At 38.3% G+C, this 13097-nt stretch overlaps 3 protein-coding genes across 4 annotated transcripts; 2 read left to right on the forward strand and 1 right to left on the reverse strand.

The window, feature by feature from the left end:
• LOC104881125 (pentatricopeptide repeat-containing protein At2g21090-like) lies at nt 1–3038 on the reverse strand. Its single transcript, XM_010660181.2, has 2 exons — nt 2944–3038; nt 1–2860 (listed from the first exon to the last, which is right to left on the reverse strand). Exons 1-2 carry the CDS (start codon nt 3036–3038, stop codon nt 1–3), a joined length of 2955 nt encoding a protein of 984 aa, XP_010658483.2.
• LOC100261631 (uncharacterized protein At2g39910) lies at nt 2975–9293 on the forward strand. Of its 2 annotated transcripts, XM_002276207.4 has the most exons (9): nt 2975–3077; nt 3153–3699; nt 3795–3881; nt 4026–4216; nt 4893–5088; nt 6701–6765; nt 7528–7629; nt 7748–7847; nt 9069–9293. In XM_002276207.4, exons 1-9 carry the CDS (start codon nt 3037–3039, stop codon nt 9078–9080), a joined length of 1341 nt encoding a protein of 446 aa, XP_002276243.1. In that variant the 5' UTR covers nt 2975–3036; the 3' UTR covers nt 9081–9293. The 2 variants fall into 2 exon arrangements, with proteins under 2 accessions (XP_002276243.1, XP_059598037.1); XM_059742054.1 differs by lacking the exon at nt 9069–9293 and having other exon boundaries at nt 7748–8086.
• A 1198-nt stretch (nt 9294–10491) lies between these two features.
• On the forward strand, nt 10492–11809 carry LOC100266823 (glucan endo-1,3-beta-glucosidase 12). Its single transcript, XM_002276182.4, has one exon. It carries the CDS (start codon nt 10655–10657, stop codon nt 11807–11809), a length of 1155 nt encoding a protein of 384 aa, XP_002276218.1. The 5' UTR covers nt 10492–10654.
• The last annotated feature ends 1288 nt before the right edge of the window (nt 11810–13097 follow it).

A 13097-nucleotide genomic window follows, 5' to 3' on the forward strand; every position in this document is an offset into this window, starting at 1 on the left:
TTAGTTCATGATATTCACCTCTGAGACATACCCTTCTTCAACCATAATCATCAACTTCTTCAAAAGCAATAGCATTGTAATTACTTCCTCTTTGATGTCCCGATTGAGAAGATTCTCAGGCGTGAATGAATAAACAGAGTTCCCAATCTCAATCCAACTACAGCCAGGCAATTTTCTGGCCTCATGATCTTCCATCATCTTATTGATGCGATTGAAATCATCACATCTCCTTGCCTTGGCATAAATATCAGATAATATCATATAATTTTCTGAATTCTCAGGCTGTAGCTCTAAGAGATGGCTGGCTGCAAGCTCGGCCATCTCTACATTTCTGTGCATCTTGCAGGCTGAAAGAAGAGCACCCCATAAGCTTGCTGTTGGTTGAAGTGACATCTGATAAATGAAATTTCTGGCATCCTCAAAGAGACCAGCACGCCCTAAAAGATCTACTATGCATGTATAATGCTTCCCCGTAGGAATTAACCCATACTTTGGGTCCATGTTATTAAAATGTTCCCATCCTTCATTAACCATTCCAGCCTGGCTACATGCAGAAAGAACCCCTGCAAAGGTGATGCCATCAGGTTCAAACCCTTCATCGAGCATCTGGTAAAAGGAGGAGAGAGCAGTTTTGGCTCTCCCATGTATCACATAGCCCTGAATGATAGTGTTCCAGGAAATAATGTCTTTTCGATGCAACCTCCTAAAGACCTGCTCAGAGTATTCCAGGAGTCCGCATTTGATGTACATGTCAATGAGAGCATTGGAGACAAATAAATCTTCTGAGATGATCTCATTTCTTATGATGTAACCATGAATGGATTTTCCATGGGATAAGGTTGCTGACTGTGCACAGGCTGGAAGGATGCTAGCTATAGTGATGGAGTTGGGTTTTAGTCCCTTCAATTGAAGTTCTCGGAAATGCTTCAAACTTTCATCGACTAGCCCATGTTGTGCATAGCCTGCCACCAGTGTGGTCCAAGTTATAGTATTCCCTTCTATCCCTGCAACTTCCATTTCATGGAAAATCCTAGAGGCTTCGTTGAGAAACCCGCCCTTCATGAGACATGAAATGATCGAATTCCATGATACTAAGTCCTTAGAATCCATTGAATCAAAGAGCTTAATGGCATAGCTTGCATTTTCGCTGCTTCCATACATGTTGATGAAGGCTGTGCAGAGAAACTTATTAATCTCACCCTCGCTTCTTAGTAACATGCAGTGTAATTGCTTCCCTATCATTGAACTAGCAGAACTTTCAATAATTGGAAGCACAAGATTGTAACTTTCCAAGTTGGGTCTTTGGTTTGTCCACTTCATCTCAGAGAAAGTTTCCAAAGCAGCTTCAAAATCACCAACATCAACAAATCCAGCAATTAGAGTATTCCAACTTCGAACATTGGGTTCTATCCCAGTCTTCCTCATCTTATTGAAAAGTTCCGATGCCTTATTTGCATAACCATTGTGAGCATAGCAAGCTAGAATAGAATTCCAAGAATCTAGTTCCTTTACACCAAGGCAGCTAAAAATTTCTTGAGCAGGTTCTAGTACTGCAAATTTAGAGTACATTCTTACTAAACTGGAGCCAACAGAGCTGTTAGAGATACCTCCACTCCTTTTAAAGAACAAGTGAAGTTCCTTCACCCGCCCAACATTTTCAACATTTTCATACATCTGATCTAACAATGTATCAGGAACTACACCAGGTTTTACTCCAGCATGTTCTAGACATTTAATCAGCTTGAGAAACTTATGAATGGAAAATTTACTTTTAGAATAGTGTGGAAAGAAGCAATACCAAGTCGATTTCACTGGATGTATACCATCTAAATGCATAAATTTCAATAAACTAATTGCTTCATCACTGAGATTAGCCTGAACATAGCTTTTGATCATAGTGTTCCAGCATGATACATCCTTCTCCTTGACTCTATCAAAAACGAGGCGACCAAAATACAGACCTCCACAGTTGCCATACACATCAACTAGGGCAGTGCCCACATGCTTTTCATACTCGAATCCTGTCACAGCTGCCAAACCATGAATCTGTTTCGCCAATTCCAAGTATCCCAAATCAGAAAACAGGGGTAAAACACCTGCTAGAGTAGCAGAACTAGGCCTAACTTGAGAATTCAACATTTCTTTCAGAAGTTCTAATCCTTCTAAACCGCGACCCATCTGCATATAGCCAACGATCATTGTTGTCCAAGTAATCACATCTCTAATATCCATCTCATCGAAAACCCTCTCAGAATCATCCACCATTTCACATTTCATGTACATGTCAATGAGAGAATTCATCACAACAACATCCCCTAGTAGCCCAGTTATCAAAACTTCCCCATGAGCACACTGCCCTCTCCTCAAATCCTTTACCGCACCACAAGACTTCAGAACCAAAGGATAAAGAAAACAATCTGCTTTGACTCCCGAAGAAATCATTTTCCCATAAAGCTCAATGGCTTTCTCCGCATCCCCATTTTTGGAACAGGCCCCAATCATCACAGTCCAAGAAAACAAGTTTCTCTCGCCCATTCCCTCAAACACTTTGAAGGTCTCACCAAAATCTCCGAATTTCGAGTACATGATCATTATATTGTTCAGTAGAGCTAAACTAGGTTCAAATCCAGCATTGACCATGTGCTTGTGGATCTCTTTGCCTTGACTGAAGGCTTTGAATTTGATGCAAGAACGTATGAGGGAAAGGTATGTTTCGGAAGATAGTTGGGGGAAGTTCGGGCTGGGGTTCGAACGGAGGATGCGGATAGCTTCGTCGAGGTGACCGCGAGAAGAGAGCAGAAAGAGCTTCTCTGCTGTCGATGGTGGTTGGTGCCATGAGCAGAAGGATTTGTGCAGTAACCTGAGAGACGCTTGCATTTGCTCACAAGGGTAAAATGGGAAATTTGAACCACATTTGAAAGTAAACCTCCTAGGAAAACTTACGGAAGTACAACAAACGACGTCGTTTGGCTCTCGGTAAACGAGAATCCGCTGAAAATAAGTAACTCAGACCTCACGAGTTGAACTGAGTCGGACATGGCGGAAGCCCTCTCAACCTTACACGACAATCTCATTCGGTAAGCTTTCTTTTCCTCTCTCTTCTTCTTCTTCAATTACGACTGCTACTGCTCTTCTGACTCTGAGCAATCTAGGTTATCAGAAACAATCCAAGAATCTCTATCCAAAGCGCAGTACAATCCAGAAGAAGGCACAAATGTGTCCGTGAAATCCATGCTTGAGTCCCTTCTCCCACGCAAAACCTCAATATCAAATCGGACAGAAGGCCGCAGAATCACCGAAGACCAAATTGAATGCGAAATCAAAGATTTCTCATTGTGCTGTGCGGCATTAGCCTCCGCCCAAGGCTCGAACCATGCCTCGCTCTCGTGGATCCCCAAGGACCTCTCAGTTACGGCAGTTTCGGCTTTTGAAGAGCTCGCCAAAGCCTTTTCCGCCAATTTAAATGCCGGAAAATCAACAAGGATTGTTGAATTGGGCGTGGACTGTAGTTTGGTCTCTGATGACAAGAAATTGGTGGTGGAATTGATACCTTTAGTGATGCCTTTACTGAAAGCAAGTATCAAGGAGAGTTCGATTAATCATTTGGATGATTGTGATGAGGTCTCAGCTGCATCAGCAAGAGCTCCACTTGCTTATGCAGTTGTGGCTGCTTATCAGCTTAGATGGTTTGTTACACAGGTTTGCTTTTAGTTTTTGTTATAATACTTCCAAATTTTGATTTAGCTATGTATGCACTTTGTTTGTTGGTGGTGAAATGATAGGTTGTTTTTCAGGTTGAGCAACCTCATTTAGGGAAGCTGTGTTCTTTGGTGATTCCCTGTGCATTGACAGCTCTTGATCACTGGTCACCAGAAGTGAAAGTATGTGCTGGAATATATTTTTGGTCCTTTTTTTTTTCTTTCTTAGAAATTTCCAGTTGTTAATTTTGATTTTGCTTCAGCTATTAAACATTGTTTTTGTCCTTATGGGTTGTGGTTTCAATTCCTTGGTTTGAATCTCTTCAGGGGCAGGGGATGATTAGTTTTATACATCTAGGAAAAAATGTGAAAGCTACTGAATTCAGTTGGTATGAAGATGTGATCCTTGATACATGCTGTCAGAATATTGCTTCAAGTGATGAGATATGGCATCTTGTAGTTGAGATGTCGGTACTTCTTGTGACTTGTATACATGGAAGTAATCCTCGTAGCTCATGGTATGCTTCACTTGTTTGTTGCTGTTTCTGCTTAAATTCCATAATGTCTTGCTTCAAGTGCTGTCTTGTTAATCCATAAATAATAAATGAATATATAACTTATATCAGAGATGATGTTATTAATGGAAGGAGTGCAGGTCAGAATGAAGTAGGTCTATCCTTCACACCGAGAATTTTGATATAAATTCAATACTATTACAATTGCAAAATGAGTCCTGCAGAAATGATGGCTTTACTCTTGCTTGATGTCCTGGGGTGGGGCCAGGTTAGCTTTATACTGCTAGTTATTTGCTTTTTCTTATGAAAATTTCATCTTTAGGTTGACTGAGTGACTCAATGAACTTCTAAATTATGACAAGAAAAACAGGGTCAGTTTCATCTTTAGGATAATAGACTTTCAACCAACCTTGCCACATTTGTTTCTGTATTGGCAAAAGTCATCCTTTCCCCTTATTCTGGCTTGAGGTATCCTGTGAATTGAATATGTTACATTTGTGGTCAGTTGTGTGGATTATGTTGCTCAGCTGTGATACTATTACACAGACTACAATTTGCAGCATCTGTTGTTGACGATTTTGTGACTTATGTGGCTTAAAATGATGTAGTTTTTTCATGTCCATCATGTTTTGAAAAATTTATTTGTTCGTTCTTTCCTTATCATTTACTTTCTATATAGGTATGAAAGGATTCTAAATGAGATGTTAAATCACTTGGAGCGTCAGCCAAAGAATAAAGACCGCTATACCCCATGGCTTCAACACATTGAGCCACTTTTCAGTAGTGTTGGTCTTGTGTTATTAGCTCATTTCAGACGTATTTTTCCACTTTTCTTTCAGTGGATGCATTCTGATAATGATCAAACTCTTCTACTGGTAAAAATAACTGAATCTTTCTCTATAAGAAGTAATGATTCTTTTTATTTATTTATCTTATTTTATTTTATTTTTATTGACATAACGTTCTTAAAGTGCTTATGAAAATTTGGTCTTTTTCTGGTGCATGAATCTTGGATGTAGGTCTTGTTTGGGCCTTCTTCCTTGTCTTTAATAACTGTTATATAACTTGCAATGGAATATTTATAAAGTACACCCTTAAGAGAGCTGTTGTCATTATTATGAAATTGTGCAGTAGATGACTTTGGTCTTCTGCCTTGGTAATATTTTGTTGGAAGCTAGTCTCATTGTACGTGGCTTTGTTGTGGATATTCATTGATTTTCTTTGACATATCCTTACTAGAAAAAGTGTCTTAGTAAGAGAAGCTTGTCTTAGTTTACTCAAAAGGAAAGGAAAATATATTGTGTTAATTCTCTCTTCTTAATTCATAGTATTACCTAAAAGGGTTGAAAAGAATTGGTAGTCCAATTTTAGTTTGATTTATGGCCTCAAACTCTATTTTCTTGAACCTTAATTATTAATCAATTAATTTAACCAGACCAATGGTATCCAAGAATATGTCAAGTATAAAAGGAATAACCAATTGCAGATAATGAACACCAGATATATGTGAAATACCGCCTACAGAATATCGACTGAAACCTTTGCAAATGTAAAAAATCACAGGTTTATTGACCACAAAAACAATCTCCTATATATGAAAGAAGAGTAACAGTTTTACCTGATTCAGAGGTTACCAATTCCCATGAGACTTATGCCATCCTACACCTACACTTCTTTGTCTCCTTAGCACAACCCTGCTCGTGCTCCTCAGTGAATCACCTCAAAACTGTGTTAAGGCTAAACCAATCGAAAACTTTAACCGTTGCCTTTATATCTAAAGAACTTTCCTGATCTCTTTGGAAGGTTTCTGTGAGCTTTGGATCTAAGGTAATGGTGAATTGTTACTTCTTTTTTTCTTTTTTTTCTTTGCAAGGCTCTCTTGAAAAGTTATTTTCTTTTTGTTTTTCTATGCAAGCCCTAATTTTTACTCATGTAACTTTAGGAAACATTATTTTCGAAAAAAAAAATATTCTAAGAAAAATGTGTGGTGCTTGAGTGCCATCCCATGGTGGCACTCAAAGTTCAAGCATCCACCTTGATTTCCTCTTTTTTTGCGCTTAAATTTACTTGATTGTTCCCAATTGCTTTCAAGCATCTTTTGTTCTCCTTTTCAGCTTGTACTCGAATCTTTGATTGTAGAGTCTTCGACTTATTCTTGAAGCTTATAAGTTTCAGTGGAAGTTAAGTAGTTTCTGGAGCAAAATTGTCAACTTAACTATTTTATTAACATATTGTTTAGCTCTACACTATTAGATTGATAATGATTTTTATGATATCATTTGATGTAGTTTTCTATCTATTCGTAGGTTTTAGGGCAGTCTTTTTCTCATTAACAAACTCTGAGCCCCTGTAATGTTGTCGTGGGATTTCGGGTGGGGGTGGAAGGATTAGGGATGGGGAGAACCAAGAATAAGTTTATGCAGTATTGATGTTTTTTGGAAGTACTAAGGGATATAGAAATCTTGCATTTTTTCCCTTGTCTTGCAGGTCCTCAAACGGGTCTACACGGTAACAAAGCTAACATGGATAAGGAATACACCATATGTTGAAAGGTGAACTTGATAATGAACTTTATCCCTACATATAGTGTTCGTTTAAGGGGGCATTGGAGTTCCCATGGAAATCAAAATGATCTTGTTATGTCTTATATAGCTTTTGAAAGTGGAAGTGGATCATTTACATTATCAGAATTGCAGTATGGAAAGCAGGAAGCAGAAAATATGATTTTTGGAAATCCTCAAGTTACTGTGTTCTTAAATACATCCTGAGAACAATTATAGTATTCACTTACATTTCATAAGAAAGGAACTATAATTATTCTAATTTTCCAAGAACACAATTGGTTGATTCTATTTCCATAGGATACCACAATGGTCCTTGTTTTTTTTTCTACACCTTCAAGTAATTGATGCACCTGTTTTAGCTCATTGTACCAGACTATGATTATATATGATTATACTTAATCTTATGGTGCTGAGTCTTGAAGCTACTTCAGGAAGAATAACCTCTAGATAGGCCATTAGAGATCAGATCATTCTACTACCCATTGCTTGAAGTTTCTTTCAAGTACAACCTTTGTTGTTGCAACTGTTCATTGGAGTGCCATACCCACTTCCATGCTAAGGGCTCACTTTGAAACCGTTCATGTCTTCTTTCTTCCCTCCAACTTAAGACCCAATCCTTCTTTCAAGTTACAAAAGAACCACCATATCCCTTCCTGTTATTGAACCTGACAAGAATGTACTTTCCTGTTTATACAAATACCCACTTCTGAAATCACTGTTATGATTATTTATCCTAATTTTGGGTTTCAGACTGGTGGATGAGCTTGCAGTTACATATAAGGAGGCAGCACTGAGAAGGGCTCGGGAAGAGATCAGAACACATGTTATTCAGATGCTGATCTTACTCCAACAGTAAGGATTGTTTTCTTTTTATTCTTCAGTATTTGCAGGGGGTTTGTTGCAACAATCTCTTTCTTGTTCTTATGTTATGTTATTTAATTTATTTAATTTATTTTTCTATCATCTCAAGATGCAAGGGTCTGCAGTTTGAGGCAGCTTGGAACAAGCACAGGGATGATCCAAACCTGACAACACTCGGTCCATCCTTCAATACAAGAAATGCTGCAATGGTAGAATTTCCGATTCTCTATTATTGTGAAAATGATAACTTGTTTAAAAATAGGACATATGATTTATTTCTGAAGTCACAGTTCCACTTGCTCTAGTCACTTTGGCCAAAACATTTGACTGGTAGCCAAAATTTTCATTGAGCACATTGTGCATCAAAGGCCACTACCCATAACGCAGGAATTGTTACAATCCATTCAATTACCATTATCATGCAGTGCTCTGAAGGTTAATTAGTTCCAATACATTGTCGTCATTGATAACTGTAAAATAGCTTGCTCAAATATTTGCACTGTGTGTCTGAACCATTAAACTCACGGCCTCTACCACCATCTTCTGCTTGTTCATTCCAATCTCTCAGCTATATTTTATTTTGTGTAAAGGGGATAAAGTGTGTTGGGTTGATACGAAGAGTGGAACTTTCTTTGTTAAATCACTTTATGTTAGCCTAGAGACAAGAAGGGTAGTGTAATTCCCTTCTAGTGTTGTGTGGAATGCATGGGTTCCTCCTAAGGTGTGCCTTTTTGTTTGGGAGGCGACTTGAGGAAAAGCTTTGACTCTTGATCAGCTTCAAAGGAGGGGTTGGTCTTTGGCCAACCGTTGTTTCCCATGTTTGTCTCATGAGGAGTCTATTGACCACATCTTTTTGCATTGTGACAAGGCAAGGGTGTTGTAAGAGCTATTATTCTCTCTCTTTAGAGTTTTTTGGGTGATGCGGTTCGTAGTTAGAGAGACTCTACTAGGCTAGCATGGTTCCTTTGTTGGAAGAAAGTGGAAAAACGTTTGGAGGGCAGCTCCTTTATGCCTCTTCTAGACTATTTGGAAAGAGAGAAATAGAAGATCTTTTGAGAATGTGGAACTCTCAATCCAAAAGTTGAAATACTTGTTTTTGTGTAACTTGTTAACTTGGACCAAATTGCTTATAGGTGAAAGATTGATGTCCATAGTAGATTTCATTGATTGGTTGAGATCAGTTTGAGGGAGGGAGTATCTTTTTGTTTTATCTTCCTTTTTTTGGTACTTTTTGGCTGCCGTTGTATACATCGTGTGTACTTTGGTCGCCCGTTTTAGCATTTTTAATACAAATCTCATTTAGTGATAATATATATATATATATATTTTATGTTGTCTTTTGAGTCTTTTTCCTCCTCCATGGTGGGGAAGTGTTTATGAAACAAATTTTCTTGGTTTTATCTTATTTACATTGTGGCAATGTTACGCAGGTTGTTCAATGATCATGATGGTGCTGAAGGATTTTGAGTTTTGGATTTAAGGGGTATCACTGTATAAAGGAATGCTGTGTAAATAGACGAATTGAGATCCTCACATTTGTAAGTTAGGTTTCAGGCAGTGATTAATCTTTTGATATTCAATGCTGTTGACATTCTTGGGCATTACTATTACCTACAAGGCTACAACTCGAAGTGTTGATGTTCTTATTTACCTCATTCTCGGGCCTAGAACAACTGCAGCAGTCCACGATAAACTTGTGGCCTGGAATTTTTTCCCCAAGCCCGCTACCGCCATGAACCGTAGGGATCATCATCTTGAACCATTATAGTAATTATTCTGGTGACATGATGGAGAGCCGGGAGCCCACTGCTAGAAGGGGCCAAAATCCATATAAGTCAGAACAGTGTTATTGGACGCTAACCTGAGCTCAAATGGGTTGCCTCTCGTATTTGGCTTTCAACCATTAAAAAGCCCTTAAGCCCTCCATTTTGATGTTGGAAAATTTGGTAGAAATACAAAGAAAACGAAATAAAGCAGGAAAGAATGGAAATAAAGAAATATGAAAGAAAAAACAAAAGATAGATCAAATCTAATAAATTTGTCTTACAAATTATTAAAAAAATTATATATTTATTTCATAAAGAATAGATAATAAAATTTTAAATGATCTTTTTATTTATTTATTATATTTAAAATTTTCTTTGTATTTTTCATAATAATTAAATTAGAGAATTTAGTGTTGTTTCCTGTCTCTTTTCATAATTCCACATCAGACAAATATTTCTTATATTTTAGTGAACTTTAGATGTTTAAATTGACAGTGATTACCGTTAAGGAGTGTGATCATGTGGTAATGAAAGAAAGTGAAGATGGGTAGGGAAGGTAGTCCACAAGGTTTTAATTCTTTTCGCTCATATTCTGAAAAGTTTCGTTTCAATTATCAAACTTTTATCTTGTGTCGATGATTCTTGTCATCGTTCCTGAGAAAGAGTGTTCGGATAACATTTCAAGTTATCAAACTTTGATTTTTGTTTTTGAAAATACTAGTTAAAGAATAATTTTTCTAAAACATTTGCAGGCCAGGAAAGTTCCAATAAACAAGAGCTTGCCAAATGAGAACATCTTTCTCCCTAGTCACTAGCTCCTAGCCAAGTAGAAATAGAATGAAGCGGTAGGACTTTTTGAAGATCTTGGCTGGATTGGATTGGAGAAGGTTTTTGGGCTGAGTGTGAAGCCCAAGTTTGGCCCAAGCTCAGCCCTCATGCAATTGGACCATCAGCTTGCTCTCTTGCTTCTCAACTTCTAATCTAACCGCCATACCAACTGTAATCAACTGTCGATCTCCAAATCCCGACTAAAGTAAGCGGAGTGCGCACTCAGCAATAGCAATCCCACCAGAACCGCCCAAAATCCCACTGTTAAAATCAAAACGAAACCCACATGCGCATCATAGAGCTTGTCAGTCTGTTGGATTATATTCTCACTTGGGATCTCCCTCTTCCCTCCATCCTCTACCCTCTGCATTCAATTTAGAACCCCCGAGAAACCCTCGACAAACCTTCTCTTCAAGAAAACCATGTCTCTCTCACTAAACCCCACCTCTTTCTCCTTCTTCCTTTTCTCCCTCTACTTTCTCTCTCTCCCCGTCGGAACCTCCTCGCTTCCGGTCGTTGGCATCACCTACACTCACGACCCCCGCCACGACCACGACCACACCCCACCAAGCCATGTTGCCTCCACCGTCCATTCCCTCAAACTCTCCGCCGTACGGCTGCCCGAATCTGACCCTTCCGTTGTCCGAGACTTCTCCTACTCCAACATCTCCCTCCTCCTCAACATCCCCAACTCCTTGATTCCGGCCATTGCCTCCAACCGTTCCAATGCTCTCCGGTGGCTCTACCACCACGTTATACCCTTCTATCCACGCAGCAAAGTGTCCACCATATCCGTCGGCAACGACATTCTGGATACCTCCTCCGACCTCGCCGATTTTCTCCTCCCGGCGATCAGGAACGTCCACTTGGGACTACGGGATCTTGGGATCCAGAAGATATCTGTTTCCACCACCTTTTCTTTCATCAACATCATGACGACGTCGTTTCCTCCTTCGGCGGCGGAGTTTCAAGAACCGGTCTCCGAGTTACTGATAAAACCACTTCTTCAGTTCTTGGACGACACCAACTCTTCGTTCTTGGTCAATCTGTACCCGTACAATGTGTACCGCTTGAACTCCGAGATCCCCATTGGGTTCGCTCTCTTCCAACAACACCCCTTTAATTACCGTGACGATCTCACCACCGGAGTCCGATACCGGAACTTGTTCGATATGATGGTGGATTCGGTGATTAGCGCAATGGCGGTGGCAGGCCATGAGAGTATCCCAGTGATAGTGACGGAGACTGGGTGGCCTAGCTCCGGCGACGCCTCGGAAATTGATGCCAGCCCGGCTTATGCAGAGATGTACATTAATGGTCTGGTGACCCATCTGAGCTCGGGTCTTGGTACACCGCTGCGGAGAGAGGGGGTGGCGGAGACTTACATATATGAGCTGTTTGATAGAGAAACGAGGCAGGGCACTGATTCCGGACGACATTGGGGGATCATGTATCCCAACATGACAAGGAAGTACAATATCCCGTTCTCTGGTTCAGTTAGAACTGGTTATAGCAGAGGTTGGGTGAGGATGGTGGGAGGGCTTTTCACCATTGTTGCTCTATGGCTGTTGCAGTAGAATCAGCTCCAGTTTCTATTCATTTGCTTTACATTTTCCATGAATGAGTTGGGTAGACTTGTAAATGGTGGTTGTCTTGCTGTTGCATGCAGTTGAAACGACAGCGTTCTTGGATGTCCTTCACTTTTTTTCTCTCTCCTTATTGGATTTCTTTCTTTCCTGATGGCGGTGATGTACATGTTGAAGCTTTGATGAAATTGTTGTCATAATTCGTAGTGGGCGTGCAGCTGAATTTTTTTTGGGAAGGGTGGGTCTCTGTTTGGTTGTTGAGAAAACATTTACAAAATAAAGCGGCATTTTCAAGGGAAAAACAGGAAAGCAAGAAACAGAAGACGCAATTCAACTGATCCAAATTGGTGTTAGTTTTCGTTATTGTTGGCTCAAGATTTCCTCGAATTGCCCAAATTTGGAGGGAATTTTCCAATGGTGAATGAAAAGGGTATCAATGTAATTAAATTAATTAAGAATCACATTTAAAATTGTTTTTGGCCGAGATCATTCATATAAGAACTTGTTTTTAAAAATTGGTAAGATTTCCGTTATAATGATTTTTCTCATTGTATAAATGAAATTCAAATCGAATCCCACTTAAAGTCCGTTTAAGAGTGATTCTAGAAAACGTTTCTAACATTTGAATGATGAAAATTTTCAAGCATTAAAAATATTAAAAATATTTTTTAGAATTACTATCAAATATACTTTAAGAGTGTGTTTGACAATGATTTTAGGAAATATTTTTTTGTATTTTTAACACTTCAATGATAAAAATTTTCAAGTGTTAGAAACGCTTTCCAAAATCATTATCAAACAGGCTTTTAGAGTGTGTTAGGAATTGATTCTAAAAAACATTTATAATAATTTCAATATTTGAACTATAAAAAATTTCAACTATTAGAAATATTAGAAGTGATTTGTAAAATCACTATCAAATGAGCTCTTAATACATTAGATTTTAAAGAGTACCTTTATTTTTAAAAGTAGTTGAAACTCAAAAATGGGATCTAATCACTAGAAAAAAAATAAGAAGAAGATCAAAATTGGTTTAGAATGCACTATGGTTTTATTATTTCTTCACACAATTATTATTTTTTATATTTTTTTACTAGTTAAATAGATTCTAAATGAAGGAAGATTTTCTAAATGAAGTAAGGTCAAATCCAACAAAACTTAATACATTGACAAGACTTCAAATAAATTTAATTAATATTATATAAATTAAATTTTAAAAATAAAATACAAAAAATTTATTTATTCAAATGAGTTTTTGTTTTATTTTTTGATTTAAAAA

This window comes from Vitis vinifera, chromosome 13 (assembly GCF_030704535.1).
Source record: "Vitis vinifera cultivar Pinot Noir 40024 chromosome 13, ASM3070453v1".
Taxonomy (NCBI): domain Eukaryota; kingdom Viridiplantae; phylum Streptophyta; class Magnoliopsida; order Vitales; family Vitaceae; genus Vitis; species Vitis vinifera.

Excerpts from the sequence above, each read along its gene's own strand:
- LOC100261631 (XM_059742054.1), top strand. The coding sequence starts at position 3,037 with ATGGCGGAAGCCCTCTCAACCTTACACGACAATCTCATTCG. Across the intron at positions 6,766-7,527 it reads AATACACCATATGTTGAAAG|ACTGGTGGATGAGCTTGCAG; the intron begins GTGAACTTGATA and ends TTTGGGTTTCAG. Across the intron at positions 7,630-7,747 it reads ATGCTGATCTTACTCCAACA|ATGCAAGGGTCTGCAGTTTG; the intron begins GTAAGGATTGTT and ends TATCATCTCAAG.
- LOC104881125 (XM_010660181.2), bottom strand. The coding sequence starts at position 3,038 with ATGTCCGACTCAGTTCAACTCGTGAGGTCTGAGTTACTTATTTTCAGC. Across the intron at positions 2,861-2,943 it reads ACGTCGTTTGTTGTACTTCC|GTTACTGCACAAATCCTTCT; the intron begins GTAAGTTTTCCT and ends AGCGTCTCTCAG.
- LOC100266823 (XM_002276182.4), top strand. The coding sequence starts at position 10,655 with ATGTCTCTCTCACTAAACCCCACCTCTTTCTCCTTCTTCCTTTTCTCC.